Below are 22,645 nucleotides of genomic sequence, written 5' to 3'. Positions count from 1 at the left end.
CATTTCTCTCCCCCCCCTGGCATCCCCTGGTCCACCACCTGTTCCTCTCCCTCCCTTCGTGCCCTCCCCCCCTTACACTTGTTCCACACTGACAGGCCCCATCCATGCTGCAGCCTGGTGCACTGAGCAGACACCCAACTTGGCCTCTAGCAGTGGCACACAGCCTGCATGGCTGCTATGGGGAGCTGGGCTGGGGCCATGCCTAGGGCCTAGGCTGCCGCATGGATGGAGCCTGCTGGCATGGAGCAAAGGGAAGGAGAAGGGGGAGCACAGGCTATGGGGGAGGGGGTGAGCAGAGGCTGGGGGCAGGGGAAAGCAGAGGCTGAGGGGGAAGGGAGGGCCTGAGGCTGCGGGTGGGGGAAATTAAAACAAATTTATATTTTCAATGTATAGAATCTAATTATTGGGGGATTGTCTTAAATTCAGGGTCACATTAAATACAGTAAGTTGCTACTGAACAATAACTGTAAACAAAATACAACAGTCCAACCCTCCAATGAAGTCCACTGGTCCTGACTTTACTGTTGGGAAGGCTGGGCTTGAAGAAATTGTTCCTAGTGACCCAGTTGAACTAGTAAGTTCAGCAACAATACAAAGCAGAGTACTACATTATTACTGTTAACTCATAGTGTTCATTCACATTGCTTTAGCCTGTAAGAGCTAGTCTCCTAATCATGACCCTTTGTATAGACCAGTGATTCCTAAGGGGTTTGCTGAGGCATGCTCGTGTGCCACAAGAGTGACAAAAGTGTGCTGTGAGATACTGTTAGAAATAAATGCTGTCTGGCACTCTGCACCTGCCCCAGCTACTCTAGCAGTGCCTGTGGTTGCTCCTTGGAGACCACTGCTGCTGCTGCCTTCCACCACCCTTCCAGATGAAGCCACAGCTAGAGCCATGCTTTGCAGCCTGGCTCATCCCTTCTACTCCCCCTATGCTCCTCGGACTGGCAGGAGGGCCTATGGGGGTGATCACTGACATGTGATACGCTGCAGGAACAGCCTGAGCAGCAGTTCTTGCCCCCTGAGGTACAGACCAGGGATCACGAGGGGGGACAAAGAGTAGAAAGAACAGACCACAGTAGGGTAAGGTCCTGCCCCGGCAGCCCTTAAGTGGCACCAGCTAGATCAGGGGCAGGCAATTATTTTGGCTGGAGGGTCACCTAATGAATTCTGGTGAGCTGTTGAGGGCCACATGGGTAGCCCCACTTCCTGATTGCCATATTGGGATCAGAAGTCCCACCCCCTAGCCCCTGACCTTTGCCACCTTAAGTCCCTCCCCTTGCCACACACCCCTCCCCTTGCCACACACCCCTCCCCCAGGAACTACTAAAGAAAGTTCAAGGATACCTAAGGCCATCCCCAAGAGAGATCTGTCTATTTTGTTCTTATAAACATCCCATGCAGGAGATTACACAACATCTTGAGGTAGACGGTATTACTGTTTCATCCCCTTAATGTTAGACAGGTTTTTTTTTCATAATATCCAACCTAAGTCTTCTTTGCCGCAAATTAAACTTATTTCTTCTTGTCTTTTCACTGTTGGCCATGGAGACCAATTAATCAACGTTCTCCTTCTGACAGCCATTTCCATTATCATGTCCACCTAAGCCAGGGGAGGGTTGCCATCTTGGAACCAGAAAAAAACCAAATCATACACTAAAAGTCAAACTTCTACTATAACAGATTTTAATTTTATTAAAAAATATATTTGTCATGATCTGTGTTTGCATACTGTATATAGAGGAGATTGCATAATAACGCAAAAATTAAGTCTTACTCTTGTATATAGTGTGTAGGGAGTGTGGGGTGTGGTTCGGATGGGGATGTGTATATGGCAGGGTGTGGGGCGGTGTGTTTGTGGGGGGGTGTGGGGGGTTTATGAGGGGATGGGACACTGCTGTCAGCCCCAGCCCCACGCTTCCTGCCTCCACCCAGCTGAAGCTCCCCTCCGCCCTGCCTTGCCCCCACCCCCGCCGCCTCCCTACCTGCCTGGAGCAAGCGGGATGCCAGGGAAGTCAAGCAGGTCCCCCTGGGGCAGCTGCAGCAGTGGCAGGGGGGGGCCCCCCCTGGCTGGGCTAGGCCCTTCCACCCATGAGGGTGGGAGTGAGATGCAACAGGGTATATTGGGGGGTGTATCAGGGGGCCTGCTTGGGGCCGATCTCCGTGGCCCGCCCCCCTGTTCTTGGGCCAACCACCCACCTTCTCGCCCGCCACGCCTTGATGTGAATTGATTAATTAATTGATATCAATTAAGTGGGAGGCTACCCATTTTGCTGCCCCGATGCCAGGGGGCGCTCTCTGCGGCTCCTTTCCTCCCCTATACCGCAGCCCAAGCCTCGCAGATGGCATCTAGGTGTTCTCGTTATCACCGGACCCCACATTGAGCCCTCAGAATCCTCCTAACAGGACCCCTTCATGATCCCTCCATTCAGGCGGCCTACCCTGCTTTCATTCAGGCTACCTAGCTCCCTGAAACTCTGTTCCCCTCTCAGGTGTGGTCCCCCTGGAACCTTTGGCTACCAGCCCTGGCCCACCTCCAGGACAGTGGGGACCCCAGGCCCCTGGCTCTTGGGCGTCCCTGGCCGTGGGCCCCTGGCCCTTTTGACCATTCTGGTCCTGGCCCCAGCATGGGCCAGTTGAGGGTACTCTCTTGATCAGGTTGAGTCTTTAGCCCTTCTCTCTCTCCTGGGGTCTGCCCTCTGGGCCCTTCACACAAACGGGGTTACCCACCCGGTGGTGGGGGCTAGGGGTTAAGGCACCCTTACCCGCCTTTCACCAGGGTGGTAACTGGCGTGGCATTTCCTGGGGGCTCCCACGCCACTGAGAGCCCCACCAGGCCACCCACTCCTGGCAGGATGCAGTTTTAGGTCAGGACCAGGACCAGGAGCCTCCTTACCATCCCCTATAGCTCCTCCCTTACCTCCAGATGATCTCAGCAGCCTTCCGGCCAGGCAATGTTGTTGCCTGGCCTCCAGCAGCCAAACTGCCCTGTTTATATAGACAGCCCCTGACTCCAAAATGGCTGCCCCCACCAGGCACCTGGTGGCTGCCAGCACCAGGCCCTTAAAGTGGCAGACACGCACAGTGCCCTGCCACAGGCGGTATATACTTGGGCACCCACAGGCCAGATGAAAGTGCCTGGTGAGCCGGATCCGGCCACAGGGCCATATTTTGCCTGCCCCTGAGCAAATCAATGATTTTTAACTTCTTTAGCCACATGGCTTCCCTCCATATCTCTTTTTGAATTTAGATCCATCTCAGTGATTCTCCACTGGGGTGCTGTGAAATTCAGAAAATGTGCCACCAATTTTAATCAGAAGAAAAGTGTTCCTCAGATATAAAAAGTATGGGAATCACTGGTATAAAAGGTGATGTAAAGTGTGCAGAAAAATCTATCTGCAACATATTAAAGATGCTGGAAAATAGCAAACTAGTTTCTACTCTCCAAGTTCATGCTGCTAGTTACCGATTTTTGCTTTTCTCCAAGACACAGAATTGGTCAGAATTTGACCCAGTAAAATGATGTACCTGAGAGATACTGCACTAGGTCCATAGATCTCTCTCACAGCTGTCAAATCAGCTTCCAGTTGTGGATGCTTGTGGAGCTCTCCATCATAGCTAACCTGTAGAAAGAAAATATGACTGAATAATTTTACATTCACCGATAGCAAAATAGCTGTAATATGCCAAATGCAAGCACTGTTTTATTCAAGTTGGAGCAGAGGCCAGAATCTAAGATTCCCTGCTTTCAACAAGGACAATGCTCGCTTTTGTGGACTACAGTTAGGCTCCTCCTGCTTGCTCTCCTTCAGATCCTATGACTCTCATTCTTTTCCATACAGTGGCCTAGAGCATGGGTTTTCAACCTTTTTGGGATAGTGTACCCCCGGCAGCCAGTCGACAAGCAGGGGGGGAGTTCCAGTGGTGGCGAAAGTGTCAGTGGTGGAAGTGCTGGTGACGGAAGTGCCAGCAGTGCAGTGGAGGTGGAAATGGCTGCAGCACCCATTGCCAAGTACCCCCTAAGGCCTTCCCAAGTACTCCCAGGGGTACGTATACCCCCAGCTGAAAACCCCTGGCCTAAAGAGATGGAAGATGTTCCCAGCTCTGCCTACCCCATAGCCTAGTAGTTACACTGCTCTGTTGAGAATTAGATGTAGATTGAAATGCTCTCACAGTGAGGAAGGTCCTTGAACCAGATCTCCCATTTTCTGAACAAGCATCTTAATCATGAGGCTACTGGGCAAAAGGTTTGGTACTCCCATACTCGACACAATGTTGTTGTTAAACAGTAGTTATCTTTGTTTAAGATTCATGGGCATATGAAGAGGTGATGTATTTTCTAGAATGGGAACTGAGCACTGGTATAATTAGAGCACTGTTATAGCAACTGAGCACTGTTATATTTAGATGTCTATTAGCTGTTCTGGATCACATATGAACATGTGTAATAGCTCATGTCTATCTGCCTAGGGACCTTTACAGGCCAAAATAGATGTATATAGGGAGTATAGACATCTCAGAAGCTTTATGGCTGTTCACAGGATGGATCTAGATGTAGGCATAGAGTCATTTAGATGCCTAAACATTATAAAGTATCACATTAACATTTAGAAGTATAATAGGGTTGGGTATCTATGACATCTACGTAGGGAAGGAGAACAATGAGGCAATTTTGTGGATGTTTACAGTGCCGTTGGTGTGTTAGGTGTAGTTTGTGACCATCTAATATATCTAGTTTCTCTAAGGCAATGAGGCACTTAAGTCCCTAGTATGAATTGCAACAGGAGCATAAAAACAAAACTTGAACACATTACATGTAAAAATGAGACAAAGGAGGCATAAGATGCATGAACTAGGAAAGTGGGCAAGAACTAGAAAATATCTGATACCAGATTCACCATGTTTAAACATACCTAAAGGCTGGATACAAGTCAGTAAATAGGGCCTTAAATGGGACCTTACCAAAATGTAAAAAAAATTAGAAAAAAAAATTAACCTTGCTCCAGTAGCTGTAAAAATGCACAGAAAGCCTCCATTCTGGCTAAACACACCTACACTTAGGTTTATGAGCATGCTCCAAAATGATCCATAATGAGCAGCTAGAGGACTGGTTTTACAGGGGATGATGACCAAAACTGTTCAGCAATGGAGCATGCAGTCTAGAGGGGAAAAGACTCAAAGAAGCAACTTAACTCTAGGAAAAGGCCATAGAGCTACAGGACCACTAGTGGCAGAAAAAGGAAATGAGGAGGTGAAAATGCAAAATACATTCCATGGAGAAATACAAATGTAGTAAGTATGGGTAATAAACAAGATGAACTGGAAACTGAAGGCTGTGAAAAGAACTACAATCTAATTGGCATCACTGAGACCTGGTGCGACAGCTATAGGATTGGAATGTGAACATCCAAGGTTGCACTCTGTTTTGCAAGTACAGAGTTCTATATGCACTAGGACCCTACTTCTGAGAAACAGTAGTCTCTATCAAGTTTGACATTTTCAATTTAATTAAATAGTAGTTATCTGATTCCCCTTTACAAATGAAAATTAGCCAAGGATAAATTTGATTACATTTAGAATTCATAAAAAAAAATATGGAGCACCAATTCAGCTGTGTAACAGTAGCACAGGGTTCCCAGAGGTACTACCACATCTATGAAGGTGAGGGACATAAACTAAGGAATCAGAGTTATTTTAAAAAAATGGATGATGATGCTCTTGAAGGAGTTCTGATCTTGCCCCCGTACTGAAGAAACTGGGTCCCACTCCAGGGAAGTAAGAAAAATTGCTTTTCCTGGGTGTTGGGCATTTTGCTGTGTCATACAGAAGCAGCAGTCAGGGAGAAAATGAGTAAGCTACGGGTTTCAGGACTCTCACCCACAAATCCTTCTTCTTCAAGAAGAAGAAACGAGGATCTCTTCTAAACTCACCCTGAGGGCTTATCTACAAGGGAATGGTAATTCAGATTATGAATGGATGTGAATTTAAAAGATAACGGCTATGGACAGGAATTCATTTCTGAAACTCTTACCAGTAGAAAAACGGCTTGGGAGCTGGAGTGTACATAGTTTCCAGTCTCTGGGCTGGTGAGCTACACAGAGCTGTTCCCTGTGCCACTGTCACTTTTAGGAGAACCTATTAATTGACTGCCTGCTCTCTCTCCTGCCAGGGTGTCAACTGGCAGTTGGTAGGGGCTGAAAAGCAACAGTTGCCAGACATCCCAGAGAGGGTCCCAGCCCCAGGAGAACATTCTCCTCCTTGCATTGGGATGGGGGCTGCATTATTCCGTGGTGGGAACCCTCCTGATTTCGCTCTTTGCATGCCTCTGGTTCAACCAGGAGTGCAGGGGTGGTGGTGTAGGGGGGTGAGGGAGCATTCTGTTGCATGGCATGACAACATGCCTCAAACTGCTGCAGGCTGACCCAGAGTAGCCTTGGAGAGAGGGAGGGAGGGAGGGAGGGAGGGAAAAGGATTATAGGATATCAAGTGTCCTCCACACCCAAGAAGAGAGTACTTTGGAGTTAGATGGGTAGGAGGGAGATCTTCCTGTTAAGTATCCAATGTAACGTCTTGCAGAAGAGCCCATTCTTATTCTGAAAGAGCTTAATCTACTTTGTGAGTTGACTAATTCAGAGACAGTTAATCAGAAATAGTTATCCCAGAGTGTTGCTCTGGAATAACTCAAAAACCCTTACTTTAGATTTAATTTCCATTTCACATGAGAAGACTAACTTTTTTTAAAGAAAAAAATGTGACACCACACTTTCACTCCAGGGTTGTTTAACCAACATAAATCCTGAAGCGATGTACTGATAATTATGGACTCCAGTTTTATGCAGAAGGAAAACTGAATCAGAACTTTCTTTTGCTGCAAACTCCCCTATCCACCCCCAAGATGGTAATTCAGGGTCAAGCTACTGTATCAATAATAAGTAAAATCCAACTAGAATAATCAGGATGTTTGGCTGCTCAATATAATTGCATTTTCTAACAGTGGGTAGGTAAGGACTGGAGAGGGTAGATCATGTTATGTTCCCTGCATGTTGGCAAAGAAGAACACTGTACTAGACACACATCTACAGGGTGTTTCCATCCTTGTAATAGAACTCCAGCCACATTTACGAATGTGCAGAAGTGACTGGAAGTTTTGTACATGAGCATCTGCAGATGTACTCTGTATTAGGACAAGTAAGAACACAATTCCTGATCTGCAATTAGCAAAAATACAGAAATTCAAAGGAAGACCTAACAAAGACTCTCCAAGAGAGGGAGTAGTAAAGCTAAAAGATATGAAAACTCTGCCATATCTACAAAGCTTCTAGAAAGTCTCAAACTTAAATCTGAAGCACAATACATATTTCTTTTGTCTACATAAAGATACTAGGTAGCATTTTAACAAGAGATTAAGTGGTTTACATGCCTAAACCCCAGTGAAAATCCATAGAATTTAGGTTACAAAATTACTACACTTCTATAAAATATTTACCCAATACATCCTTTGAAGGAATTATGTACATAGGACTGGGAGGAGATAAAATATTTTCACTTAGTAACAAAATATTGTGTCTCTCCTTCACCATCCATCCCAAACCCTTTCTTATTTTCCACTGTCACCCTTTCACTTCTCATTATTCCCACATAAAAATGTCAGGGCTACCGCTGAATGGTGATTTTATTTCCATCTGTATTTCCCATCTTGCTAAAATGGCATTTATCATCGCCTAAATGTATCTACATTTTCCTTGCTTTTGATAATGAAAAGGTTCTGGTTCAAATACTCAGAATGTTATACCTTTACTTCTAAAATGCTATATAGGCTTATGTTCCAAAACCCCACTTAAGGCACTTAAATCACTGATTTCAAACCATGCAGCCTGTTATCTATACCCTGCATATCTATTCAACTATTTAATCTGCCTTCATTCCATTGTCTTCCTCTCCATCTCTGCAGTTACTTCAAAATTAACCCACTTTCATTTAAAAGACTTAAAACTCTTAAGGGGCTTCTTGTATTACCAGCCATCCTATATGCTCCCTTTATTCCTCTCACAGTTTTTCCATTGCTTTACTTCTTCATGCCTTTTCTTATTGCAGGCACGGAGACAGAACTCTTTAAAATTCACTTTGTATTTCTGGTCACGCTGTTTTAAACCTTATCTCAAAATCTATTTCTCTTCTTCCTATTAATGATATTTCTAACAATCTCTTACAGTCTTTCCTCTTTTCACTCATGATGTTTGGTTGCTCATTGTTTTATTTTTGCGAGTGATTGTTGAGTTTTATTGCTGACTTTCTCTTATATTCTTTGCTTGACAGTTTTTACAGCCAGTGGCACACAGGGGAACAATATGACTAGCACAATGTCTGCCTGCCTTTGACTCTAAAGCCTCAGTGAGCAGGTCTCAGTTACAGCTAGCCTGAATTCATGCCTCTGGACTGGTAGAAAGGCATATTAACCATGTTGCCACCACTTCTTGGTACATTAAAAATATACAGTGTAACATAATGTAAGGTTACTTGCTCAAAAAATAATCCAAGAAAAAACATTAGCGTTTAACAGCTATTCTGTACCTTATAGAATGATCTGGTGTCCTCATCCTCTAAATCCTATGCATATCGCTAACATTTATTGGCACCCTAACCGACCATTTTCTGACATCAAAACTAAACCATAACTTTGCTCACAGAACAGTTCTGTGTAACCCTATGCTTACACATGTGCGTAAAACACATAGAACATTGTTGGTTCTCTAAATCAGTGTGCCAGCTACTTTGCAAAACTAGAGTGCTAGAGAGTGTCCTGTTCATCTGCAAGCAGTGTACTACAGACTGGACATTGCAGGGGAACGTACCACCGGTGCTGCTTGACCTCTGCATATTCAGTGTCAGAGCTGTTGAGGTAACTACTTTCATGAGCACCTACAGGGATTTACTTCCATTTTGTTATAAACAAGTGATTTTACCAACACAAAAGACGAGCTATTCCTTTTAGACAATACTTGCAAGGCAAAGTTCCAAAAGCTGAGTAAATAAAGTAGTCTGCTTAAATGTTCATACTGATGTCTCAAAAGGAATAGGTATGAAGAGAACAATTTCATTTTGATTACATAACGGGATGCGATAATAATGAATTCTGCTGAGGGAACAGGATGAAAAGACACTAAGCATTACAATTAATTTAAAAAAAAATAATCAGCATTTTTCAAGGTGAATTATGCTGTAGAGCCCTAGATCATAATAACTGTGCAACAACTATTTTTACCATTGAAATGCAATGTTGTTGATTTTACTTTACAGCGACAGAAAACAAATTAGGGCTCATTCTTGCTTCCATTTATATCAACAGGAGATCTGTTTTAGAGAGCAAATACTTTATTTTCTGGGAATGGTAAGACAGATTCCATTTTTGAGCACCGCCAAGTTATAGCTAGTTGCCCTGTTCTTTACATTGTCCAGATTTGAACATCAATACAAAATGCAAATTACATGGTCTTAGATCACATCCTACATCCCAAATGTCATGAAGCACAGAAGTCTGCAAGATATTTAGCTTTAAACTTGTTGGAAATGTTCATCCTTACCTGTCCACCATAATAGAACTCTTCAGAGTCATTATCTCCTTCAGAATCTTCTTCAACTGCACTATTGTGTCTTGACTCCTTATTTAAAAAAACAAACAGAAAATAATAGCAGAATGACTTTTTTTTCTTTCTTTCTCAAACACCTCACACAGTTCTTTGAAAGAGATTTCAAACAACATTTTTGGAGATGGTATTATAGGTTTGATTTGACAACCACCAAATCAATAGCAAAATTCCCACTAATTGAGTATGGAAAATAGTTGTGTATCTTTGCTAGATGCTATCCTGTGGAGTTCTGGGTGGATATTACATTAAGACTGCTTAGGTTAAATAAAATAGATTGATCTTCATAAACCAAGCTGTAACACTCAGGGAAACAGGAATCTGGCTGCTGAATAAAGCTATCGGAATCAAGTCCTGTATGATCAGACTGAATTTAAATTGTTTTGTTCATTCACAACAAAGGTTCTGCAATTAATTAATTTTAAATCTCAGCTAATGGTCTTACAGGACACAAACTTACTGTATTCTGGAAAATCAATTATAAGTGCCTCTATTTATGCATCGGTAGCAACAAACAACATTAAAAGCCTTATATGGTAGTCTCAAGACCAGGGAAGTCTTGAGTTCCTAGCTCAGATCATTTTTCATACAGGACTCCCTGTCACATCTGCTAATAACCTCCATTCTGATAAAAGTGGTTAGACTTTACCAGAAAAGACCAAATATAATTTTCTCAGTAGATCTAGGCATCTTCTAGTTAGGTATAGATACTAGAGTCTGACCCTAAGTAATTCACTTAGTAGCTTATTTTATTATTAGAAACTATATTTAAGTCAATAGGACTAATCATGGAGGAACACGCTAATTAGGGCTATGCGAAGCTTCGGTCCCTGATTCAATTCAGTGGCAATTTGGCCCAATTCGGTGGCCAAATCTCTGAATCCAAACTGAATCAGAGGACCCTCTAATCTCTCTGAATCGAATCAGAACCCTCCAAATCGATTCAGAAAGATTCAGCAATTTGAATATAGACACAGCTTTAAATGTTTTTTCTATATACCTCAAGGTGCCAGGATGCTTGTGAATGCTGAGATGGTGGGGCAGATGGAGTGTCCCACAGGAGCACGTGGGGGTCCCCAGCATGCTTGGTAGCAGACCCAGAAGTGGACCACAAGCATTTCCGGTCCACTTCTGGGTCCACCAGGGAGCGTGCAGGCCCCCCCCACCCCCGTTGCCCAAATCCGAATCGAATATGACCCATTTCACATACCCCTAATGCTAATCAGTTGAAACAAGATATCGCAATCTAGTCCTAAAAACTGAGTGTTTTCTTAATATCATACAATTGTTTAAAGAAAGACTTCATACTTGTTGTCCCATAATCCACTTGTGATTCATTGCCTAAATGTTACCAAGAAACTACCATAAATTAGGACATGATAAAGCCATAAAAACACATTTGTCTTGTTTAATAGATAATTTTGTTTTATATTATGTACTATATATACATAGCATGTACAGAATTTTCTTACCGGAACAGAAATCATCTGTATGAATCAATAAGGAGAATATTCCTCTCAACCTCACAGATTCATAAAAAATCAGATATTCTTTCAGTTCCTTATGGCATGAGATTTTAATCCTGTTTCTTGCCTTACTTTGGCTTCTGTATTCATGCAGTATATTGTGCATGTGTAAACAGAATGAAAATCATATTTTCAGTCATTTTCACAACATTTTTTATGATGACATAAAAATCATTTTTTGCTGTTACTTTATTGAAAAAAATACTTCAGTGTACTTTATTTAATAACAACCCAGCTCAAGGAAAAACATGCTGCAAAACAGAAACCAAATGAAGATGGAAACATCCCAGTGCAAAAAAACCCCTAAATCTTTAAAAGAGTGCAAACCATCCTATAAGATATAATCACATGATAAAATAAAATGTATGATTTTCTGACAAACAGAAATGGTCCATCTTAAAGATTTTTATTAAAAGAAGTCTTTTCCCTGGGGCCCACTTTATCTAGAAGAGTTTAGAGTCTGCACCATGAAAATTCAAACATACTGGGTGCACCTACATGAGATGCTTTACTGTAGTTGACTAATTAGCTCCACAGTAAAGTGTCACCATCTACATGTGCACCCCTGTTAGTCTGGGGTAAACTAATGAATTCTTCCATAGGATAGTACTGCCCGACACAAGTACTATCCTATGGCAGAGTTATTTACTCTGCCACAATGCACATATAGATGGTGAGCAAGGCTGGCAGTAGCTCTGCTGGGAAGCTGTGCACTGGCTGGGGCCGAGACCATCTAGTGGACATGGGTGGGAGCGGGGTGAGGGCTGCCACAGGTGGGAGCAAGTGGGGCTCACCTCCGCCCCCATGCGGAGTGCTGCAGGGGCAGCCACAGATCAGACCAAATCAATTGGCGAACACCTGCCCACAGGCTGAATCTAATCAGTTAGTGGGCCTGATCCAGCCCACAGGCTGTATTTTTTGCACCCCTGATATAAGTTCTGGAGGTAGTCCAATGGTGTTTACTAGCTGGATAAAAACACTTCCCCAGGTTTAATAGCCTCTATGCAAAACTACAGGAATGATTTTGATGTCCACAGCAAACTGCAAATGTGGTTATGCTCTGTAGTCTGTTAATCTCCCCGTTGAGGAAGATATTGCTCACCTCTCCATTCTCCCTCTGTAATTTTGATTTTATAGATAAGCAGCAATTGACATCACTGGTTTTCTTTAATTCTAAAAAAAGAAATTAAATGAAAGAGAAAAACAGTTAATAACTGTGAAAAATCTAAAATCATGCTGTAAATGTAATTTAAAAAGCAGAACTGAATTATCTACACTGAAGAGTAGGAGGAGACTAGAAATGCAGCATTACCTACAAGTCCTGACTAAGGACTAGGACTCCATTATTCTAGGCACTTCAGAAACACAAGACAAAAAGAGAGGCTAAGCAGCTTTTGAAAAGTGACAAAAGGTTTGCAATCTAGTATTATAAAAATAAGAAATGAACACACCTCAGGTTCTAGAATACAAAATAAGTTCAATTTGTCCAACAGCTAGTTTGTCAGAGCCTTGTTTTTCTTACATTTTCTTAATCTGTAAACTAGAGTTAGGGTAACACATCAAATTTCTAAATCAGAATGTTTCAAGGCATCTCTCTGAAATAGGCAAGAATAAAGCTTGCCTGGCAGACTATTTCTGCTATCTTTAGGAAGCCTAGTTACTAAAAAAATCTAAGACATCTCTACCAAGCAGTTACAAACTGATTTTTCAAAAGCTTGTAAACCTGGGAAAATCTGTCCACATTTTTATGGGGATAGCAAGACACATTGTTGAAACATAAACCACCCTCTCCCCCACTGCCTAAAATGTAAAATATTGTTCTAAAGCAAGAAAAAAAAGCTTATAAATGAAAAGGGAACCAGAATTTTTGCCACTGTCATAACTTTTTTCCCTCTATTCTGATCATCAGAAACCACTGAATCATTTTGGTTCATATTTTCCATTAAAAAAACTTCTGAGGTAGAGATCTTGCACGAAAAATGTCAACTTTAATGATTAAATTTTAGCAAAGTTGTAAGCAACTGAATATGAATTCTTACAATTCTGAACACCTTAATAATAAACAAGTGCATAGCACAGTATTCAAAAAGAATAGCTTCAGCACATATTGCAAACCATTCAGAGAATGACAACACATTCTAAAGACACGATTGCATTGATCACCAAAATAAATATTTTAATTGCTTCTATTCTGAAATGCATATGAATACCCAACAATAAATTTGTGAGAAAATAACTATGCAGCTATGTGTATTGACATATCACATTTTATGTATGGGTCACATCTTGAATTCCTGCACAAAACATTAACTTGACAAAGCACACATTACTCTTAACGTTACCTGTTGCAATTCTCTGGAAAATTACTGGGATTGGCTCTGTGGTAACTAACACATCTTCATCGTTGTCTGAACTGGACACATATGTGTTATCTACAAAAGGAAAATATAGTTCTGAAGACCAACCTCATTAACACCATCCAAGTATGCTTCCAAACCACACACCTAGCATGCTTCCATCGTAACAGAGGAACCACTCCATAGGCAAGAAAAAAAAATCACAGTCCATAACTTTTCAATACATAATTCCTCTGCTAAGACTGTTTACCAGGAAGCCAATTATAGAAGGCCTGAAGAGCCACTGTTCACACCCAGTTTCACAAAATCATGATCTAAATATCGTATGTCCTGAACGAGTTAAACAAAAAACACTGAAGCAGAACACTCCTATCAATCTCAGGTGGATCTGATTCTGACCTTTTCTATGCTGTCGACCTGGCCACAGATTGTGTTTTAGGCCTGACTAGCATTCAGACCTGGCTTTGTGTTCAGATTGAAGGCTGATTCAGAACTGGCCTTGAACTTATAAAAATCATATAAGAAGTTCTCATGTGACACTGGCTGATCATATATACACAAAAACAACAATTCTAGAAAACTGTTTGTCTGATTCAGATTACAGAAAGCCTTTCTCATCTTAAAACCTGTAGGTTTGAGTTTTAATCAGAGATTCTAAATCCACTCTCTCCAAAAACAAGAAGTATGAGGAAGTGGTTGAACTGTAGGTCCCTTGAGCCCATCTGTAGCGATGAGTAACAAGGTGCAGGGTATTCTTTGTGAGAAGGATCTCTGCTGGAAATAATTTCCACTGAAACATTAAACAGCCACTGATTGGTAACACGTTTTGTTTTCTATTGAATGAGTTGGTTGTATGGGTTGAAAATAATACATTTGGTTAAAAAAAAGAGTCAAAACAAGGACTCAGTAATGCTGACCATCCTGGTCCCAATCCAGAAAAGCACTTAAACCAGTACTTGTGCTCATTGAACCCCTTTGACTTTAGTGTGACCATCGAAGTGCTTCTAGTTGAAGGATAAGATCATATACATTTTATTATTACTACTATTAATATGATTTAAAATCTATATTGCAGCAGGACCCAGAGCCCCGAACAAAGATCAAGACCCAATGGTGCTTAAGCTCTTTACAGATATACTGTGACATGGACCCCACCCTAATGAGCTTACTGTCAAAGATCAAACCATGAACTCATATGGCAGTTACCATATATCCCTCTCCTGCAGCTACATCAGCTGATCTTTAGCTACAATGCCCCCCACCTCCTTTGTGGATAAGAAGCTACATTGCCATGTGTGTATGAAAATGATGTGACTTCCTAGTTCATGAAAGGAAGTCATGTAGAGTTCATTCTCATTCATATAGTGACCAACAGAGCCATATACTACCCTACACCATCGCCTCCTACTTCTGCTACATTGTCCTCACCAAGGCCTTGCTTGGATAACATGCACATAGGTCAATAAAGGTCGGCATCAAATTAATGTCTGCAAACTAATGTACCTCACTCTTGAATAGCATACCCCAGACAATACACAGCATGCACAGGAATTGTTTCAGCTGTTCAGCCAGTTCAGTTTGTGGTGGGTACAGCTTCCCATGTATTGGCACCCTGTGTTGTATGCTCTGCCTAAGAAAACAGATTTGAATCACTGTGCCCCTTTGACAGGGAGCTGCGCATCTATTTGCGTGTTGCACCTGCCTTTCTCATTGATATGACATGAAACATTCACAGTGTTGGGTGTACATCTGCATGATTATTTCTGGGTATGTAACACATGCAAGCTTCCTTCCGATATGTGAGTACACAGCTTCTCCACTATGTACTCTAACAAGTTTGCATAAGTCACAATTTGGGTCTAAATATGCCAAGTATGTAAGGATGGGAGAAAGCAAATCTATGTACTCGTACTTAAAATAGTAGTGTAGGAGATGGCAGGAAATATAAGCATCTGTACTGCATAGCATGCTAAACTACCTACAGCATATAAAATGACTAACATCTACATATACCAAAGTAAAAGGATACTCCATTACATCTTTTATAGATTTTTAATCATAATCTCTTTCACTGCACACTGTCGTTCTCTTTTGGAAACCTGAAAATACAGTTTGCACTGCCAATTTTTTCCCCTAATGGCAACTCTTGATTTTTTTTCTACTAGTAAACCTAATGGAACTTGAAACTTAAATCTCTCTCTCTCTCTGGTTTACTTTCTTGGCCCTGATCCTGCAATGAGACCTGTGCAGGATATTCAATACAATGCCTGGACACAGAGACCCGTTCACTGCAACATCAGGATCCTCAAGCCTCAGGGCATTATTATAGCTGGTAATGATACCAACTGATTTTTTAGAACAGAAAGATGTTTTCATTAACACAATATGTGAGAAATCCACACATCATTGGCACAACAGACAACAATGGCTCTTCAGAAAACATCAACCAGCGTGCATCACTACAGACATTTATTCATGAGAAAAATACTCACTATATGGTAATGTCTCTCACAAGGCTCAGGAAGCTAGACTATATTGATTCCTATTAATGGAAGTTTTGCTTACTCATTGATGTTATACACCATAACAGCTCCTTTGGAACATAATTCTTTTTATAATGTGTCGATATGATGAAGAAATCATTTCAAAGAGATTTATTGGAGCCATTATTGCATTTTCTAAAAATATCAGTGACACTTTCATAATTTCAGCAATGTGTAAACAACACTGAGGCATTATTCTCTCAACACCATTGCTATTTATGTTCCTCAGGGTGGTATAAGAACAGTTTTAGCTTTCGCTTTGTATCTGAAATTTTCCAATAGTTTCCATTATTAAAAATTCTTGCATCTCATTCTGTTTTTAGTATAAATGATTAACAATCAAATTTTTTTAAATCTCTCAGAAGTTTGTGAAACAGTTCATTCATATTAAGGAGATATCAACACTAATACCAATGCCATATTGGTGATGAGATACACATAAAGTAATGCATAAAGCTAATATCTCCATGATACCTCAGATGTTTTTGTGTGCACGTAATATAGGCAGAGAGAGACAGTTGCATATTTTAGTCTGAAGTCAGGAAAAAGGCAAGAGAGATTTTCACTTTTACAGACTAACTAAATCAGAGTTGTATAGCATAAGCTTTCACAGGCAAAGGGCTTACTTCATCAGATGCTGAGAAGGGGCTCCAGGAATCAGAGCTGCTAATTACAAAGGGTAGGGAAGGGAAGAGGAAAAATGAGATGAAATGCTGAAACAGGCAAGGCGGGTAGGGGAGAGGAAAACAAAGAAGTTAACCCAGTGAGGGACACAGGGTTTATGAAAAATAATCCAGGTAATGGGGTAAGAATCTGAAGCAGACTTCAAGGTCTGTCATAAATATAACGGCATATTGAGAAATTCTGTGCCAGCAGCTCTCAATTCACCTACATCTCTACCAACATCATATACACTATCACTTGCTTACAATGCCTCTTTGATGACTACTCTGGACAAACAGGGCAACTCCCATGTGTAAGAATGAATGAACATTGATCTGACCTCAGTTCCACACAAGCCCATGGTAGTGTTTTAACCTCTGCGGACAGTCCACTGCTGACCTCACAGTACCTGATTTTGGACAACAAAACTTAAAAATGAACTTGACCAGGAAAACGGGTAACAAGAAATCATCCATGGACTGGATTGCATTAATTCAGTCTAAACCAGGGGTGTCAAGCTTATCCAGTTTAGGGGGCAGTCTGTGGGCTGTATCGAGCCCACAGACCAGCCTGCATACTGAACCAAGTGGTAGGGTTGATCCAGCACTGATGATGCACACAGTGCATGCCCTCAACCAGCCCCATGGGCTGCATGAAATGTGAATACCAGCTCCTGTCCCATGCACCCCATGCTGCACACGTCATCCCCAGTCCTGGGCCCATATACAGAGCATGGCACACTGTGCCAGTCCAGGGTACATGCTGCATAAGGCACCTGGACTAGTTAGGGCACACACTGCATGTGACACTTGCACTAGACCAGCCAAAGAGAACTTGGTCCAGTGTGCAGGCCTGACTGTGTACTTGACCCAGACCAGCCCCGCATCCAGTGTGCAGAGCTGTTCTGGCATGGACAGAAAGTGAAGCACACACCCTGGACCAGCCCCTCGCACTGCATACAGTATGCTTTGGCTCCAGGTTCATGAAACTTGAGTCACGTGGGGTCAGTCCGGGGCACATGCTATAAGTGGCACATGTGCCAGTCCAGTCCTGCATTCTGGATCCAGCACATGGGGACTGTCTATGGGTCTGATCCAGAGTAGCCCTAGATCCAATGTGCAGGGCTGATCTGGCATGCCAATCCAGCCCCTGTGCCATGTGCACCACACATCAGATCAGCTTCACAGGTCGCATGCAGCATGTAGGGCTGGGGCTGTCGCATGCACTGTGCAGGGCCAATCTGAGACCTACAGGCTGAATAATAGGCCTCTGCAGGCCAGATCTTTAACACCCCTGGTCTAAACCAGGATGGTGGATTCTTACTCTATTACTAGATTACCTTTCATAAACTCTTTGTCCTTCAGTAAATTAACTGCTTTGTTTTTTTTCTCTTCTACTCACCTTGCCTTTCCAGCAGTGTCTCTCCTTCCCTTCCCTACCTGACCCTTTGTATTAGCAGGTCTGCTTCTGCAATCCCTTCACAGCATCTGATGAAGTAAGCCCTTTGCCTATGAAAGCTTGTTACACATTTCAGATTTAGTTAGTCTATAAAGGTGCCTTCTGCATAACACGTGTCATATATGTGACACATGACATGAGTGCTTTAGAGAAATTTACCCTGGATTTTACTCTGTAGTAAATTTATGCTGTAGGAAGGAGCAGACACACAAAAATAGCTGTCTCAAACTGACTGCCTGAAGCAGTTGCTAATACAGTGCCTCATCACTAGGTGGCAGGGAGCCAGTTTGTATTGAGCAAAAGTCTACCCACAGGATTAACTGACAAGGGGATGACCATCTGATCTGTATACTGGCTTAATTTAAAATGTCACATTCTTAAGGATGTGGAGTGTTTTTTTACCAGTTTATGGCCATTTGTCACTGCTTTTCCTATAAAGCAAAGTCAATTTACTCTGTAGCAAATGTGTCTTGTTTGTGTCCTATATTTACAAATTTACCTGAAGTTTTCTCTTCAGTCAAGTTAACAACCAAAATCCTATAGTAACTTGAACTGTTCAGCATTCATGACCTATTAAATATAAGAGCAGTTTGCACGATGACTATATTTTTCTGATATTCCTCTTACGTATTTCCAAAAAAAAATATGCATAACCACTTTTTAGTCTCTATTCACCTCCTCCATGCCTGGACCATAGAATATGGAAGTGTGATACATATGTCAGCTAATTAACGTAAACCCTGATTTTCAAGGATTTATTCACCTGAGTAATTGTATGCTGTCCTTAAGGGATCACTTGGTCTGGTAGCAGTACCCAAAAGATCATTTTCCAGCTGGAGATAGCCAGAGCACTCTATTATTGTGTTCAATGTCCAACACAACTCAATATGACCATGACCCTCACCCCCTCTCCAACATACACCACCCCCTTTCTGATAGGTAGTGCAGGGGACTGAACAAAGAAAGCAATACAATCTAGTCAGGTAATCTACAACTAGGGAGTAGCAAACACTCCTCTCTTCCCAATTAGACCAGAAAACGAGGTCCAATAAATGCACATGCCATCCCCAGCCTTGGCCCAAATACAGCGCATGGCACACTGTGCCAGTCCAGGGTATATGCTGCATAAGGCACCTGGACCAGTTAGGGCATACACTGCATGTGAAACCTGCACTAGACCAGCCAAAGAGAACTTGGTCCAGTGTGCAGGCCTGACTGTACTTGACTTGGCCGGTCCAATAAATTATTTTTTTTTTTAGGGATAAGAGCTATAGAATAGTAGCAAGAATATAATGAGATTTCCGTGAACTGTGAGAGAAGTCATTACCAATGGGGAAAAAAAAAATCTTGACTGATGCAATTCATAACATACCAAGTATACCTATTGCAAAAGATTGGATCAGGACTGAAACCAGCTTGTTTCCAAGATGTATGGTATGGACAGGCATGAACAATTAGGTTTGAATCAGTAAACAGTCACAGATTTTATTCCTCAATTCCAAATTAGTAATATTATACAATGTTAATAACCTAACTGGATTTAAAATTGGGAGGGAAAGGAAAGGGTTTATGATAAAGAATATATATTTAGTTTTATATCTTAGTTTGTTAATCTATAAAAGTGCATATCTACCCTGATTTCTGACTGACTCCAGACTAGCACAACTAACTAACTCTCTCTGCTAAAGAATATTTAATCAGCTTTAGAACCAACCTGGTTCGAAATCACCCAGAGCTATAGTCCTTCAAGACATGCTGCAAACTGCATCTATTACTTGAGTTTCTGCTAAAGAAGGAACAGGGGCTGACACTAAGGGGGAGGAAGGGAGATGAGGAATTTATCAGGATGTGAAATTTATCATTTAAAGTAGGATTAACTGCTAGTCTTTAGCTTGTAATTTAGTTTTAGGAGGAAATTCAACATTTAGATACTTGCCTTTATGAAACTGTAGCAATGAAATACACTATCACTATTTACTGCAAGGAAAAGTTATCAATAAATTACATATATATTTTAGTCTACTAGTACAACAATTCACAGTTGGTTCTATTTAGCAATCAATCAATATTATGAAATATAACTATTAAGAATTGTGATTTTCATTTCTGAATATTTTATGAATCTCAATTTCTGCAGTCATTACATATGAAATAGGTTTCCCTTTAATTTCTTGCTGATTCAAAAAACTAGGGTGTTACAGATATTGAGCACTTTGTCAAATAACCCTTGTAATCCTGAAAAGTGAAGCTCTGATAAAGTAAAAGCATCTAAGCACATGCTTCATTTCAAGAGTACAGAGTAGTTTCCCTGCATTCTAGCACATAGTTGCTGGATTAGAGCCAGGATGTTCAGCATCTTGTAGGATCAAGCCCTATGTTCATACCAAACAGGAGTGAAGTTTTTAGATTCCCATCACTGACAGCTCACGGCATGCTAAGTGTCACAACCCCCTTCTCAGAAAACTCATGAGCCAGGTTTCTCTCACCCTGACCCTGCTGACAAATGAAGGCTGAAAAGGAGAAATAGCTGTGAAAACAATCTAACTAATGGAAAGTGATTAGCATAAAGAAGCTCCTAGAACACATTAATGCATTTTCAAATATCTTCATTTCAACCTCTGAAAAATGCTGTAACACTGATTTTGCTTCAAGAATAAGACTGTTTCACTATACCTGGATAATCCTCAGAGACATGTACTGAATAGGACACACTGTAAAAAGACAAAAAGGAAAATAAACAAGGGAGTTAATAACAATAGCACTAACAGTTAGTAGAAGATTGTTTTCTATTTCTGAATTTTCTATATTTATTTATAGATTTCTGACAGCTTCCAAGACAGGAGGTAACAGCTACTTTGACAGCTTTTGAAGTACATAGCTCAGAAAATGTAATGCCCCACTTCCAAGGCTCACTTCTACTAGACTGGCATAGCTCTACATCACACCATTTAAAAAAAAATATTAGGATTGCATTATACAGTGAGTATAGCTCAATCAACTACACCAAGGGTGGCCAACCTGCAGCGTATGTGCCACAAGTGGCACAGGCAGCCTCTGTGTGTGGCATGCAGGAGACTGGGGAGGGGACAGATATCACAGCAGGAGATATACCAGGATGCAGAAAACAGCAACAGGTTGGGCAGGGAGCAGAAAGCAGAGTAGCGGATTGGGCAGAGGAAGGGGACTGGAGTGGCACTTGTGGAGAGTATGGGGCTCATTTGTGGCATGCCTGCCAAAAAGCTTCCCCCCGCCCTTATGGACTAGATTAATTTTTAAAGCAAAATTACAACAAGGTCAGAATTGTACAGTTCGTTTTATGCGGGCATAACTTCCCCTTCAGTAGAGTATTAACATTCATTACCCATGTCAGTGGGGCTGCATATGAGAGGGGGTCTTTCCTAAGACAATGTATAGGTTCAAACCTATGGATTTGTTTTATAAGATCAATGTGCATAAAGCTAGCTAATTTTTCCAGCTAGCTGAAAATGTCTATTGTATAACTTTCTTTTTAGTTCAACATTCATATAACACACTTAAATAATATATGGTCCTATGCATAGGTCTACAGTGCATTAAGACAGGTAGATAAGCTTGATAGTGTGGCACAAAGGTTTTATTATTATTCATCTTTGCTACAATCTCTGTAGTTCAATCATGAATAAGGTAGCCATTCTTAACTATGCTGGTAAAATGTCTACATATGCCAATATATAAATGTAGTCTCTCTCTCTCTCTCATGGGTAGATGAGTAAAATTACTTTTACCTTAATTTAATTATGAATTAATTATGAATTCATGGGGTAGAGATAGATGACAAAATGCTGAGAAGGTTATTTTGTTTGAGCAAATCATCATTATATTGTATCAGGTTTTGGTTTTGTTTTGATTATTCTAGAATATTCTAACTTATACACATTTCTTTCTTCATCATCTGCATGTGTTCACATAAACAAATGCAAACTGGTTAAGACTGTCAAAACCCTCCAAGAGGCACTCAATTCGCAATAGCTCCTATGGGAATTATGTGACTAAATCCCTTACTCAGCTCTGAAATTATCAAACAATTTTTATTTTTCCTCATCATTGACAGTTTTTAAATGTTTTGGAACATACTATAAAAATGCTTCAGAATCTATCTTTCTGATACTGTTTCTAGAAAAGCAGCATGTTAAAGTAGGTTTGAATCTAACTAGATCTCTTTCAAAGTTTGGAATTTACTCATGAAGGGAAATGTCTACAAAATCATTCTGTATGTTGTTTGCTGCACTTTGCACTGTTGTACTTTTGAGTGGTACAAAAACAGCAAGAAACTACCTAGAGGTCAGGTCATGCCAAAACTTCCGCTGAAGTTGAGTTGACAACTGTAAATGCACTTCCATCTACTATGATTGATAATTGTAGGTACTGACTCTACATTTTCAGAACGTGTGTCTGCATCAACATCTTGGTTGCTG

At 41.2% G+C, this 22,645-nt stretch overlaps 1 protein-coding gene across 7 annotated transcripts in view; it reads right to left on the bottom strand.

The window, feature by feature from the left end:
* PARP8 (poly(ADP-ribose) polymerase family member 8) overlaps positions 1–22,645 on the bottom strand; it is a 220,758-nt gene that overhangs the window by 79,771 nt on the left and 118,342 nt on the right. For 5 of the 7 annotated variants that reach the window (XR_003092509.1, XM_025196126.1, XM_025196129.1 and 2 more), the window contains exons 3-7: positions 20,865–20,902; positions 13,513–13,602; positions 12,273–12,343; positions 9,582–9,659; positions 3,529–3,623 (exon numbers count right to left, since the gene is read on the bottom strand). Coding sequence is in view for 6 of the 7 variants with exons in the window: in XM_025196126.1 (XP_025051911.1) it covers positions 3,529–3,623; positions 9,582–9,659; positions 12,273–12,343; positions 13,513–13,602; positions 20,865–20,902 (372 nt within the window). In the remaining variant the exon portion in view is untranslated. Of the gene's footprint in view, positions 1–3,528; positions 3,624–9,581; positions 9,660–11,116; positions 11,180–12,272; positions 12,344–13,512; positions 13,603–20,864; positions 20,903–22,505; positions 22,590–22,645 lie in introns of those variants that run through there. The other 2 variants (XM_025196128.1, XM_025196130.1) reach the window with 2 other exon arrangements.

This window comes from Alligator sinensis, unplaced genomic scaffold (genome assembly GCF_000455745.1).
Source record: "Alligator sinensis unplaced genomic scaffold, ASM45574v1 scaffold573_1, whole genome shotgun sequence".
Taxonomy (NCBI): Eukaryota; Metazoa; Chordata; order Crocodylia; family Alligatoridae; genus Alligator; species Alligator sinensis.
This window is presented reverse-complemented; position numbering and strand designations above follow the sequence as displayed.